Source organism: Aedes aegypti, chromosome 2, assembly GCF_002204515.2.
Source record: "Aedes aegypti strain LVP_AGWG chromosome 2, AaegL5.0 Primary Assembly, whole genome shotgun sequence".
Classification (NCBI taxonomy): Eukaryota; Metazoa; Arthropoda; class Insecta; order Diptera; family Culicidae; genus Aedes; species Aedes aegypti.
Window position 1 is genome coordinate 375,910,298 of NC_035108.1, and position 14,690 is coordinate 375,924,987.

General features: G+C 40.1%; 1 protein-coding gene across 11 annotated transcripts in view; it reads left to right on the forward strand.

Moving 5' to 3' along the window:
* LOC5572460 (solute carrier organic anion transporter family member 4A1) overlaps window positions 1-14,690 on the forward strand; it is a 95,276-nt gene that overhangs the window by 51,177 nt on the left and 29,409 nt on the right. For all 11 annotated transcript variants that reach the window (XM_001660356.2, XM_021846777.1, XM_021846780.1 and 8 more), the window contains one exon: window positions 822-999. In XM_001660356.2, the coding sequence (XP_001660406.2) occupies window positions 822-999 (178 nt within the window). The remainder of the gene's footprint in view (window positions 1-821; window positions 1,000-14,690) is intronic.

Consider the following 14,690-nt stretch of genomic DNA (forward strand, 5'->3'; position numbering starts at 1 on the left):
AGCTAAGCTGAAGCTAGGCTACGCATAACACGTACGTGAGTATAAACATAGATGACCGATACTCTATCTGTAACCACACTACTCACAATTTTCATCAACGTTGTGATTCCATACGCTCTGTACCCTTAGCAGACGGTTTCCTATAATCGCTCTAGTGGCTTTTCACAGCCATTTTGCTATGAACCGTTGCAAAATATATTTTGGCCATGAAAGTCTAAGTAAAATCAATTCAATAGTAAAATCAGTTCATATCTCGATTTTGTTCAAAAATTGTTTTAAATAATTAGTTACGATCAAAATTTAAGCTCCCTCGCACCTATAGTAGCACCATTAAACGCATAGTAGAACCACTAAGCAAAGTAAAGAAAGAATTAAGAACGTTTCTACATCTTATATGAATTTGTTTTGAGTTTCGCCTGCACCGTGAAGGTAGCGTTATTATAGAAAAAATAGAACTATTATAGGTAAATTTGTTCAAAGAGTAGCTCAAAACCAAGACCACGGTTTTCAGATGACGCTGACTTTTTATTCGATTATACATATTATACAAATATTTGTTCTTAGCTGATCGGCTATTGGTACCCCGACCCTACGTAAAGTTCTATTTACGTACCACTGACCCATTACGTAAAAACAAGTTTCAGTGTAACTGAATTCATTTACTTGGTTTCAGAATACTTTCAATTGAACAGTCATAAGAATTATGTTTAAACGGTTATTTTATTCATAGTTATGATAAGTTTAGGTTCTAGCAAATCTACTCCAACATTTCTTTCCATGATTTAATTTTCCTCACGCTTACCCACCCCTATTCTTCCCAGAGCTGCACGCTGGCCAACGGTTCCCTGGCACCGGACGGCACTGAGAATCTGTCGTGGAATGTTTGGTTTTTCTTCACCGCTCAGCTCCTGTTGGGTGCCGGTGCATCTCCATTGTACACACTCGGAGTCACCTACATCGACGAGAACGTCTCCAAGAAGATGTCTTCGGTTTATTTAGGTAAGTTCAAGCCGGGGAACTGGGAGCGTTGAAAATTACGTCACGCAAAATGTGATCTTTTTTAATCATCTCGTCCTAATCTGTGTCGAAGCTATGAAGCCATCGAAAATTTTATATGGATCGTTACGTTTCTCTGAACCTCTTTTCCCATGGAAGCATGACGTGATTTATGGAGGAACCCTTATGGATAGGAAAATATTCCTGTTAAGCAAGAGCTCTTCCAGAAGGTGTGGAATAAGTAGCATACAGACCAGCAATAAAACAGGTTGATGAGGGACCAACTGAGCTTTTTTCACTGAGCGACAAGGAAAAATATGAAACAAATAAGGAGGGTGTTGCTGGTCGTAGCATTGTTCGGGTCTACGAGGAATGCATTAGCTGTTTGTTATTGTTATGGATGGCTCCTTTTAGTACGGTCGATTGGAAATGGTTCACTGTGGAAACTTTTTTTTTTGTATGTTCGTGGGTGTTAATTGTCCACATTTTTGCAAGATAAACATTACTGCAGAAACGTACATCTTTTATAAAATTCAATAATTTATACAGGATATTTTCTTGGAATACATGCAAGGATTTTTTCCAGAAATAGTTCAGAAAATTATTCAAAATTGCATTGGTTGTTCCAGCAATTCTTCCAAGAATAGTTCTAAGTCTTCATCTTTCTGGCATTACGCTTCAACAGGGACAAAGCCTGCTTCTCAGTGTTTTTAAGAGGACTCCCACAGCTATGATCTGAGCTCTTTCTTTTCCGATTGAGCATTTTTACATGTTTATATCGTGTGGCAGGTACGATGATACTCTTTGTCCTGGAAATCTAGAGAATCTCTTTTATAAAAAGATCCTCGACCGTTGAGATTCGAAACCACCACCATCAGCTTGGTCTTGCTGCGCGTTTACTGATACGGCTATCGGGACCCTAAAGATCAAAGTATTATGTCAAGATATTCTTTGAAAAAAAAAAAAATGAGCAGGAATTAATTTTAATTAGAGATTTATCGAAGATTTTTTCCGCTGAATCCTGGTGTATTTTTTTATGCATAATAATTATTGAGAAATTGTAACACGGGTTTCACCAGAAATTTCTCCAGCAAGTATTCCTACATTGATTCCGTCAGTCTTTTCTCTACGGATTCTCCAAAGGAATCTATCTCCAGAATATTTACCAAGACTTCCTTCAAGAAATTTTCAAGAAGTTTTCATTATAATTTCTCTAGGAGTTGCAAATGGGATCATATTCGATGACTGCTAAACATCGAGGTCTAGTATTCGATAGAACCGGTTTGACAAGATAATAAAAAGAATGTGAAAGTCTGGCTGGGATTTAAGCCTCTAGCCGCGTGAGAGCCGCGTTCGATACCTCTTGGTTATCTCAGCACCTTGTTCAACACATGTTCAACAGTTATCGAAAAAACCTACTATACTCGGCAGAAAAATTCTGTAGTTTTCAAATTCTGAATGAATAATCGTATCTTGTAAAATGTTAGGTGGATGCAGTGAATTTAATATGAATTCTTTCATGAATTCCTCCTAGGATTGCTACACAACTTTTGCGAGTTTTAGCAAAGATCCTATGATTAATTACTCCAGGAATACTTCCAGGAGAGAAAAAAAACAGTGCATCAATTATTGCTGCATGTTTTCGGGGATTGCTCAAAAAATGATAAGCATTCTTGAAGAAACTGTAATAATTTATTTTACCATTTATTGAACAATCTCTCAAAAACTCTTTAGGCAATTACTCTAAACGTTTCACTACGGATATATCCTAAAATTAATCTAATGCAGCTCACAGACGCCCAGACGGATTAACTAACATTGACTCCGCCCCTCAAGTTAGTCAAACCAATTTATGTTGATACAACCGTTTGACCAACTGTCAAAGTTCGTTGCAGCAACACTATATTCCTTCGCATATTTTGAATCTCGGCAAGCCTAGGAGAATATCTCTACGATTTTTGGACAATTATCGTAGTAAGGAAGAGCATAACTTTCAAAAGTTAGGTACAGGAAAAATGGATATGGATGAAGAATTCCAGTTATAATTCACACGAAGTATTCCAGCAAAACTCTAAAATTATGAGGGGTCTCTGTCGGGGATAATTCTGAGCAGTCATCGATATGACTGCGGGATTTTTTTTAAATATACTATCCAGAATCTTTAAGTACTTTCTTCTAGTTATCCTGCTTTGATTTTTTTCCAGAAATTTATGAGTTATAATAGGGATATCACCAAAAGTTCTTCCTGGAATTTCATCAATGATTCTTCTAGAAATTTATCCACAGATTTAATCAGAAATTCCTATGAGGAAAATCTTTCAGAGGCATACCTTCAGGTAGCATGCTTTCAGAGATTCGTTCAAAGGTTTCTCCAAAAAATATTCAGGATTTCCTCCACTGATTTCTTTACAGATCAGTTCTAAAAAATTCTCGAGTAATTTCTTCAGAAATTTTTCAGGGTTTACTTCAAGGCTGCCTCCAAGAATTCCTCCGGGATTGCTTTAATAATTTCTTCAAGGATTTCTTCAGAATTTCCTCTAGAGGTTAGGTCCAAGGATTCCATCACGCATTACCCAGGAATCACATCACGAATTCGTTCAACACTTTTCAAGGGATTCCTCAAGAAATTTATTACCAGCAATTGCCCCAAGAATTTCACCAGGACTTTTTCAGGGCTTCTCTCTAGGATTCCTCCCTTAATTTTACAAGGAGTTACTTTAGAACATTCACCAAGATTTCCTTCTACAAATCTTTCTAGTTATTTTTGCACAGATTCCTCCAGACATTGATACAAAAACTTCCCGAGAGATTTCTTGCATGATACATTCAATGCTTCCTTCCAGAATTTTACCAAAAAATTCTCCAAAGATTTATTTGAGAATTCCTCCATCAAAACATCAAGAATTTCGAAACAGATTCCATCAGGTTTTTTTTTTGCGATTCCACTAGGAGTTCCTCAAGAACTTCTCAAAAAGATTGCTCAAGAAATCCCTTCCAAAAAATTAAGAAAGGAATTCCATAAAAAAATCCCCAAATAATTTCTACCAGAAATTTCTTCTATCAAAAATTTTCCAGTGATTCTTCTAGTGATTTCCCTAGCAATGCCTCCACAGATTTCTCCAGAAAATCCATCACCGATTTTCTCTAGAAGTTCCTACAGAAATATATGCAAAGATGATGTATGTACTATACATACAGTAAAAGGGGATATCACAATAGTTCAAGTTAATTGAACGCAGTGATTCAACACCCGACAAAGGAAAAAAAAACTCCCGATGGAATCTCTATAGGAACTCCTGTTGAAATTTTTGAATAAATTACTGATTAGATTCCTGAAGAAATTCCTTATGGAATCCCTGTAGGAACTCCTTATGTAATCCCTAAAAGACATTCTGATGCATTTGCTTGAGGATATTCCAGGTGGAATCGCTAGAGGAACTTCTGATAAAATCTCTAGAAGAACTCCTGATGAAATCCTTTTATGGGATTTCTGATGGCATTCCTGAATAAAATCTCTAGAGGGACTCCTTATGATATCCCTAGAAGAAATCCTGATGGAATTCATCGAGGAACTCCTGATATAATCACTAGAGCAGTAGTTCTCAACCTCTTTTCAGCTGCGACCTCCTTTAAAGTTCTACAAACTCCCTGCGGACCCCTAAAATGGATGGTTTTGACACGAATCTTTATGGAAGCCTTCCAAAAATCTCATAATGAACCAGCAGATACCCTTGGCAGACACACCCAAAAGTCACGTCTGTAATTCATTGAAAATATCATTGAAAGTAAGCAATCCACAAACATTCATAAGTGGAACATTTTTAGACAGATGTAGTTGCCCCCTACCCTTCCTTTATTTAATCCATCAATTTAGAACGAACTCCTGACTATCACACAAGATCAACTGGTCTATCAACTGGCTACGGTAAAATTAAGTGATCACCTACTTAAGATAGACGCAGAGTACTCTACAAATTCTTATGCGTGTGTACAAACAGATAATGCTATATTTCTGCTAAAATAATCTGGCGTCCTTACAACTTACATATAATCTTGCAAAGAGTTAACTAAATATCTTTCTAAGAGTCCAATAATAAACTGCTGAGAAGCAAGTTGCCAAAATCAACAGAAAATCAGATAGTTTAGATGCTTCCAGTAAAAGTTCTTGCAGGCTTGTTAAAAAGCCTTGAAATATTTCTTTGGATATTTTCAAGCTTTCCATCACAATCTCTGGAGGAACTCCTGATGGAATCTTTGGAGGAATCCCTAAAGATATTCTTGAAGGAACTACTGATGGAATCATTGGAGGATCTCGTGATAAAATCCCTAGATGAACTCCTGATGGAATACCTTTAGGAACTCCTGATGGAATCTCTTGAGGAACTCCTGATAGAATCCCTTGAGGAATTCCTGATGGAATCCCCCCTCCTAATGGAATCTTTGAAGGAATTCTTAGAGATATTCTTGAAGGAACTCCAGATTAAATCAAAAGAATAGAAGAATTCCTGACGAAATTCCTTGAAGAACTCCTGATGGAATCCTTGGAGAAATTCCTGGTAAGATTCCTGATGGAACTACGGTTATAATCCCTAGAGGAACTTCTTAGGATATACCTAGAAGAACCTGATGGAATTCTTTGAAGAACTCCCGATATAATCTCTAGAGGAACTCCTGATAGAATCTTTTGAGATATTCCAGGTGAAATCTCAGAAGGAACTTCTGATGGAATCCCTGGGTGAACTCTTGAAGAAATCTCCAGAAGAACTCTGATGAAAGCCCTAAAGGTACTCCTGATAGAATCAATAAGGGTACTCTTGATGGTATGCTTGGAGGAAATCCTGATGGAATCCTTGGATCCTAAAGATACTCTTGAAGGCACTCCTGATGGAATCATTGGAAGCACTCCTGGTGAAATCTTTAAATAAACTCCTGATGGAATGGAATTGCTGCCTGATAGACCTCCTGATAGAGTCCTTAGAATAACTCCTTGCTATAAGAAATATTGATGGAATTCCTCGAGGAATTCATTTTTTTTTCTTTGTCGGGTGTTGAATCACTGCGTCCAATTAACTTGAACTATTGTGATATCCCCTTTTACTGTATGTATCATTCAGTGACATGTATGTCACTAAATGATCTATCTACTTCTGAGCTCATGAACACCTTATTATTGAGAAATAATGGTCCTAAGCTGCAGTGTGAGAATTCCCCCAGTCTGGTGCAATTAGCTTAATAAAGCCTATAACATTGCTGGGGGTTGCGGCAGGCTCTAAGAAGGGCTTACCAAATATCCTGGACCTACGATGGATTTGTGCACTGCAATAGCAGATGAGGTGTTCTGATGTTTCTCGCTCATCGTCACAGAAGCGACAGTTGGAGTTTTGAACAACACCGATCTTTTGTAAATGGTATCTGCTGGGGCAGTGTCCTGTTACTAGACCAGTGTATAAACTGAGATCCCTTTTGCTGAGACCTAATAGTTGTTGGGTTTTTTTGGGTTTATATTTACAAGCCTTTTTGACTGACTCGTATTAGGAGATGCATCCCAGTTTGATGAGGTCTGGCTAACCAGCCAGTTGTTCAGTTCCATTTTTAAGAAACTGTCTGATATTCCGAAGAATGGCTCGGGGCCAGTGAACCTATTAGCAGATCCGTTTCTGGCCAGCTCATCAGCAATTTCGTTTCCCTCTAGACCCGCATGCCCTGGGATCCAATATAGGTTAACTCGATTGCAGAAAGCTAGTTTTTTCAAAGCTAGAATGCATTCCCACACTAGTTTTGAGTTACACGTGTAAGTGTTAAGCGCCTGAAGAGTCGCTTGGCTGTCGGAGAGAATACATATACTTGCGTGTCTGTATATCCTCTTCAGGCATAGTAACGCAATTCTAAGATAGCATATATTTCTGCCTGAAATACTGTAGACCACTGTCCTAAGTGAATTGAGGTTTTTGTTCGGTGTCCGTAGACTCCAGAACCTGCCAGATTATTCATTTTGGAACCATCTGTGTAGAATTTAATAGACCCTGGAGGAATGTTGGGTCCACCTTCTTCCCATTCTTGACGAGAAGACATGATCACCTTATAGGGTATGCCATAGTTGACTACCATTTCCATCCTGTCACTACACTTTTCTACAATTGGATTTATAGAAAATTCATTTGATATACTGAGGTGACCCGTAAGATCACCTGATAGTAGGGTTTTTGTTTGTTTCAGCCTCAACGCACTTTTCTCAGCGTCCAGCTTTATGAATTGATCCAGCCGGGGCAGATTAAGCATCGCGTCTAAGGCAGAGGTAGGTGTACTGCGTGCTGCACCAGTAATTGCTATACAGGCAATACGTTGGATTTTGTTTAACTTTGCCCTTGCCGTAGCCTCTTTTGTTTTAGGCCACCAGATAAGAGAAGCTTCTAGGACGTTCTAGTTGTTCTAGGACGAAGAATGGTTTTATAGATCCACATAATCATACTTGGTTTCAGGTCCCATTTCTTACCAAGTGCTCTGGAGCATACCCAGAGTGAATTGAGGCCTTTTTGCACCACTGTTTGAAGATGTGAATTCCAATTCAGCTTGGAGTCAAGTATGACACCAAGATATTTGGCTTCCTTTGAGCAAGTCAGTTGTGTTTCGTTTAGGAGAAGGGTTCTCAATTGTACCTTCCTACGTTTTGTGAAAGGTACGATGGTGGTTTTGGACGGATTTATTCCTAGTTGCTCTCGTTGACACCAGGAAAAGGTATGATCAAGAGCTAGCTGCATCCTTTCGAATATAACGTCTTCAAAATTGCCTCGTACAATAATGACCACGTCATCTGCATATCCTACCACTTCGAAGCCTCTCCTTTCTAAGCTATCTAGAAGCTCGTCCACCACCAGTGACCAAAGCAACGGTGAAAGTACCCCACCTTGTGGACACCCCCTTGTAGCCTTTACAGTGACGCACGAACCACTTAGCTCAGAGGAGATCTGTCGATTGGCTAGCATAGCATGTACCCAGGTAGCAATGCTTGGGTCGAAATTCCTCCTCAACATTGCCGATTCTATAGACGAATAAGAAGCATTATCGAATGCACCCTCAATGTCAAGAAATGCTACAAGAGCGATTTCTTTAGCTTGTAGAGTTTTTTCGATCTTATTGACTAACGATGGTAAGTGGTATACAATTTAAAACTATAATGTCAAGCCGAAATTCAAATTTTTAAAACTGCTATTTTTTTGAACAATTTCACCTAGTATCTCACTTTCCGGCAGGGGCTTAGAAAATTTTGAAATTTTGTGTTTACAAAATTGGGCATATTTGTAGTTCTGTGGAGAAAATTTCAACTCGATTGCTTGAAAGGGAACAAAACTACAGTATGTCAAAGTTGAGCATTTTGTATGGAAATCGACATGCGCTGCTATTATTCAGAACAGCACTGTAAATTTAGAATTTATGTATTCGCACAATACCTTTTCCATGATTTTAAGCATCATGGATGACAAATTGATCGGCCTAAATGCTTTGGGATTTGTTTTGTCTTTTTTACCTGTTTTAGGAATGAAGACAACTCGAACTTGAAGCCAATCATCTGGAATATGCCCTAAAATCAAGCTCGCCCTAAAAATGAATTCTGTAATAGGAAAACATTTAGTGTTATTGCGTATTAAGATAGCCGCTCTTCGAGATAGCTGGCTATCATCATATACCAACTTACATGAGTTTAGTTGCATACCTAGTATCCTGGTTTTATTGACCCACGGCTCCTGAATAAGCGCCACCGTCAATTTTTCTTTTGTGAATCTCCGACAGAGTACATCTGTTGCACTCTGTGCGTGGTGGAGATTCACTTGAACTGCCTTAAGCGCCATATTTAGGAGTTCCGCTTTAATCCAGGCGAGCATCGCCCTTCTTTGGATGTTGCGGATCATCACGGTTTTTTCCCACCCATCACATCCAGGCCTGCGAGTTTCGCCCCTGTGGTCAAGACTTCACTCATTTCTTTTCCACTGCTAGTTTTAGATACCATTGGGTTGGTACCACTTGAGCAGGGAATTGAAGCTGAGCTCGGAACTTTTCCTTTAGGAGCGGACACGCTAGCCTTCATGGTGGTCTTTGGGCGAGAAATTGCGTTCCTTTTACCACTGTTTGAATCAGGGGCTTCCTCAGAATTTTCTTGGGCTAGCTCATTATTCGGCTTGTGATTGGAAACGGAGGGTGTCCTCTTAATTTTCCTCAACTGGATTTCTCCAAATCGGTAGTTGAGGATGAACTTGGATTTCGACAGCATGTCCATTGACGATCCATCTACCGTAAAGATCCATTCGACATGGATGTCATTGAGGATGGACCTTTTCACGATACGTCAATTCGTTGTTTTCAACCCGTTCTGGCTCTCTATGAGAGCCTTAATGCGTTCTTTCGCGAAGGTTGAGCTTTGAGGGAAGAATGCTCGAAGAAGCTCTTGGCGGGGAATGTCTTCCTCGTTCAGTGCAACCAACTCAGCACCTTCCCTGGTATTTATTGAAGGTGTTATTTCTTTCACCCACTCAGCTGTCTCTTGATCCTTGCAAATTAGAACCATGTAGCCAGATTTGTAGACAAGGTTACAGAATTTGGGTTTCAGTGGCTCATCACGCTGTTGTTCCACTTTAAGCAACAGAGCATCCTGTAGAACGTCTAGTTGAGCCGTCGTGAGCTGGGCGGTTGGAAAATCTTTGGGTATTATCCCGACCTTCACACGCTTGGTCATATCGCTGTAGCTCTGACCAGTGGCTTGTCGTTTGGACCCACCTTTTTGTGGCATTGAGCTTGAGGATTTTTCAGCGCGCTCTCGGGGATCTAACTGGTGTTTCATCTTCTTTGGCTTTGAATCCTCTTCAACCGTAGCAGATTTATCAAGGTTGGATAAAGCCTCGTTTCGGCTTAGTCTGCTTTCCCGAGCTTTGAGCTGCTTCCTTTGTGAGCGCGTTAGGTTTTTTTCTGGGAGTTTCATTGCCTTCAGCTTCCTCACCATCCATAGGATCGTCCATTTTGGGTCCTTTTTTGGATGGTACAGGTTTAGGGGTGTTGATAACGACCTTGATTCCATCATCCTTGTCGTCGTCCGTGTTCACCGATTCAATCGAAGAGGGGATACCAGGATTTTCTGAATGTCCCGCGCTGGACTTGCCCGGTGCGTTGGGTTTGTGGGACGGAGTAGATTCCATCTCCTCTTGTGAACTGCACAGTACCTGGTCTTCTGTAAGCCCAAGCTGGCTTAGTGAGTTCTCCACTTCCATCTTTTCCGACTGTGTGAGGCAGTCGTCACCTTTGATTGGTTTGCTAACACTGGTATTCATTTTGTTGGTCCCACGAGTCGCTAGGGAAAAAAAAGGTCAACTGCTTCATTACCCTGCCATAATGCAGCAAGAGCTGCATACTGAAGAGTTCGCCCTGGTGCTCTTCAGGCTCCGTGTGTTATTGAGCATTTATGAAACCCCCTCAACCATTCTTCCATCGGCACGGGTCGCATCACACCTTGGCGTTGGGGTTCATTGTGGGGGGCCGAGATTCGTACGTCTACGATTTCGAGACTAAACGGATTTCGGTCCCCCACTGTATCCATTTTCTTTACATGATGGCCATGGATAACAACCATCACAACCATCCACACTTTATCCGGGCTTTGGACCGGTAGCTCTGGTTCTCAATAGTTTCATGTTCATACGGACAAATACTACAGGGATCCGTCATAGCGTCAGTGGTGGTAATCTCTGGTAGAACTCCTGATAGAATGTTTGAAGAAATTCCAGGTGGAATCTCTGAAAAAACTCTTGATGGAATCCCTGGATGAAACCTCCAGAAGGAAGCCATAAAGGTACTCCTGATAGGATCCCTATAGAAACTCCTGGTGGAATCCGGAAAAACTCCTGATAGAATCCTTGTAGGATTTTTTGAAGATATTTTTGAAGGAACTCCGGATGATATCCCTTGAAGAATTCCCGATGGAATCCCTAGAGCAACTACTGATGGAATCCCTGGATGAAATCTAGGTGGAATATCTGATACAACTCCTGATGGAATCCCGGGAAAAGCATCTGATGGAATTGCTAGAGGAACTCCTGATGGAATCCAGATGCAATCTTCGGAGGAATTTCTGATGGAGTCCCTAAAAGAACATCTGAAAAAAAGCGCTCGAGGCCCTTTTCGACGTTGCGCCACTACACATACATCTTAAACAAGAAGCACTTTCTTGCTCTTACCGTTTATGGGTACTGGATCTACTGGAGAAAAATCCAGTGAATCGTAGATCTACACACACTTCGTTGTTCCCACTTTTGGTGAATTGGGACAAAATTGTCCTTGCTCCAAGTGATCTCACAATTGCTTGTCACTTTCCTTACAGGACATTTACCACACAATTCCCTTCACGGGAAGAGTGGACGTCTGGCTATTTGGAAAGAAGTTTATCAAACAATATAGTATGTAACACTGATCCCTTTTGAAGGTAGAGGTGATGCAGGAGTATATTCTCGTGAGCTAAGACTGAATCAGTTTTACTCATTTGGTAGAAACTGCACCGTTTTTCAGGCGGAAATATTAGCTCTTATGTGTGGAGTGCAATCAGCACTTCAACAGCGCGTAATGGGTAAAGTCATATACTTCTGTTCAGATAGTCACCTCTCGCTTCGGCCAACTCAAGGTCGAAGCTTGTTATCGCATGTCGAACTCAAATTGCGGAACTGAATTTAGTCAACTCTGTAAACCTTGTATGGATAGCTGGTCATTCTTCCATCGCTGGAAATAAATTGGCTGATGAGCTAGCTCGCGATGGAGCATCGCATGACTTCATTGGCCCTGAGCCGGCTATTCCAATTTCGAAGTGCTGGGTGAAGCTTCAGATAAACTCTTGGGCGGAAACTCTGCACAAGCAATATTGGAATAGTTTGGAGTCATGTCGTCAAACAAAATTGTATATTACTGAGCCATCCCCAAGGGTGGCGAAGTATTTAACAAATCTGTCAAAGCAGAATTGCAGTCTCTTGGTCAGAGCGTTGACAGGCCACTGCTGACTCGACTATCACATGACAAATATTCAGCGTGCTGACTCATTTGTGTCCAATAGTTGTGACTCCGATTATGGAACTTCGTATCACCTGATATGTAACTGTCCAGTTTTTTTTTTTTGCAAATGCGATTCCAATTACTTGGTAAACACTTATTAAGTGAAACTGAATTCAGAAGCCTGAATCTTCAGGACATTCTGTTATTCTTAACCTGCTGTGGTAATGAATTATAGGCTCCCTTCACACTCATGCGTTTTGCAGTGCCCTTTTAAGGACGCTGTTCGAACCCATTGTGGTATGGAGCTACATGCTCTCATTTCGCTTATGCGATCTTCCCTCTTCAAGGGACCCCACTCCTATTTCCTCCCATCTTTCCCTTCCGTTTCCTCTCCCATCGGGTAGATGATGAAATAGGCTCAAATATGGCGATGGCACAAATCTCCCAACTGGTGGGAAACATGCCTTTGGAGCCGGCCTTCTGACACCTGATACAACTCCTGATGGAATCCCGGGAAAAGCATCTGATGGAAACGCTAGAGGAACTCCTGATGGAATCCAGATGCAATCCCTGGAGGAATTCCTGATGGAATCCCTAAAAGAACATCTGAAAAAAAGGTCCAGAAGAACTCTTGATGGAAGAACATCCTGAAGAATCCCAAGAGGGACTTCTTATGGAATCCTTCGTGGAATTCATGATTAAATCTTTAGAAGTACTCCTGATGGAATTTCTGGACGAACTCGTGTTCAATTCCCTAGAATAACTCCTGATCGCTAGAGGAATTACTGATGGAATCCTTGCAGTAAATTTTGATGGATTTCGTGATGGAATCTCTGAAGAAATTACAAGTGGAATCCTCACAATAATTTCTGATGGAAACTTTTGAAGTTCTCTTGATGGGATCCCTAGAAGTACTTTTTGAAGGGGATAAAATTTAATTAGTTTTTCCCTGTACTAGTCGATTACTATAGGTCAACTACAAGCTTTACTCTGTTTAGAATTAGACATTGAAAATGCGTACTTAAAAGAAACTCTTTCATTTTGTTTTAATTTAAAGAAGTATGCTACACAAACTGTTTGCTACAAATACCTCATCTACTTCACAAATGTTAAACTCATTTGATGCCAAATTTCCATGAACAATGTTTACTTACATCGCTCACCTCCTTATCTTCCATAACAAATTTCAAACAAACATTATCTTCGACTTGTCGTCAAACGGCATTTACATCAGATTCCAATGATAATCAAATTTCCGTTCACTTCAATTGGCAGTAAAGCGTGTAACCAAAGACGATTCCTAGCCGAGCATTTTTGCTTGCACTTCGATACCAATTTTAGGGATCGCATCACTCCGCCAGTCAATCGAGTGACTACACCGACAAGGGGCAACCACCCTTAGGATGGTACTCAACTTTCTTCACAGCAATCAACCCCCTCCGCCGCTCAAGAGCGTAAACGAAAACAATATAAAAATATTTCCATCATAATTTCATTCATCGCCCGTTTTATTATCCTTCTCAAGTGAGTCTATTTGAGAGAAAGGGAAAACACACGGATGCTAGGAGCGTAAAGTGCGTCCTACCGGAAGTTATCTTTTCTGCCAATTTCTAAAAGGGAGAAAGGTAAACTACCAATAAAAACATAACTGTCCCATATGGTAGACAGTGGGCATTTAAAAAAGTTCTAGTGTTCTGAATCAACTTCATATTTTTTGTACAACATTTTTAACAAAATGTGTTTATTTTTATACATACAGTATCGGACATATAAAATGCACCAAAGCCGTTTCCCATACAAAATAGTCAACTTCAGAGGGCTATATCTCCGCTGTTTCTCAACCGATTCTTTTAATTTTTTCTCTGATGACTATGGAACTATGGAAAAAAAATGTGCGAAAACTATTGATTCAAAAGTTACAGAGAGGTTGAATTTTGAAATAAAAAAAATGCACCAAGACAAAACGTGATCTAGCAGACAAACTAAACGTCGTATCATTTAGCTGTCTTCAGAGCATTTAGTCCATATCACTCAATGAACAAATAAGCTCAAGACACCAAGATAATTCGACCCGTAGTTTGTTTGCTACATCACTTTGTGTCTTGGTTCATTTTTTATGTCAACATTCAAACTATCTGTAATTTTTGAATCAATAGTTTTCGCACTTTTTTTCATAGTTATCAAAAATTTAGATAATTTGTAGTTCGACAAAGTAAAAATGAAAAGAATCGGTTGAGAAACAGCGGTGATATAGCCCTCTTAAGTTGACCATTTTGTATGGGAAAACGGCTTTGGTGCATTTTATATGTCCGATACTGTATACGCATAAGTATGAATTTTGCGATAAAAAAGGGGTTTGTTTGAAAATCTGTATGGGTCAGTTATGCTTTTATGAACATTGAAATGCGTTTGGCTTTTGTTTAGCCACATCCACTGCCGTCCATAGTCGTCGTCGTCGGAAGGAACAGTAAATGGTTCCAGGGATTTCCGGAGGGCGCAGATGGTCTATGGGCTCACCATCATGGACTAGCTGGGATGGTGATCGATGGGCATGAAAAGCAGTAGCAATTTTCCAATTGAGACCTATTGATTACGAGGCTGCATGGGTGATAGGGGCCTGGTAATTTGATTTCGATGGGTTTATTCGATTTATTGCGCAATAATTGGTTTTG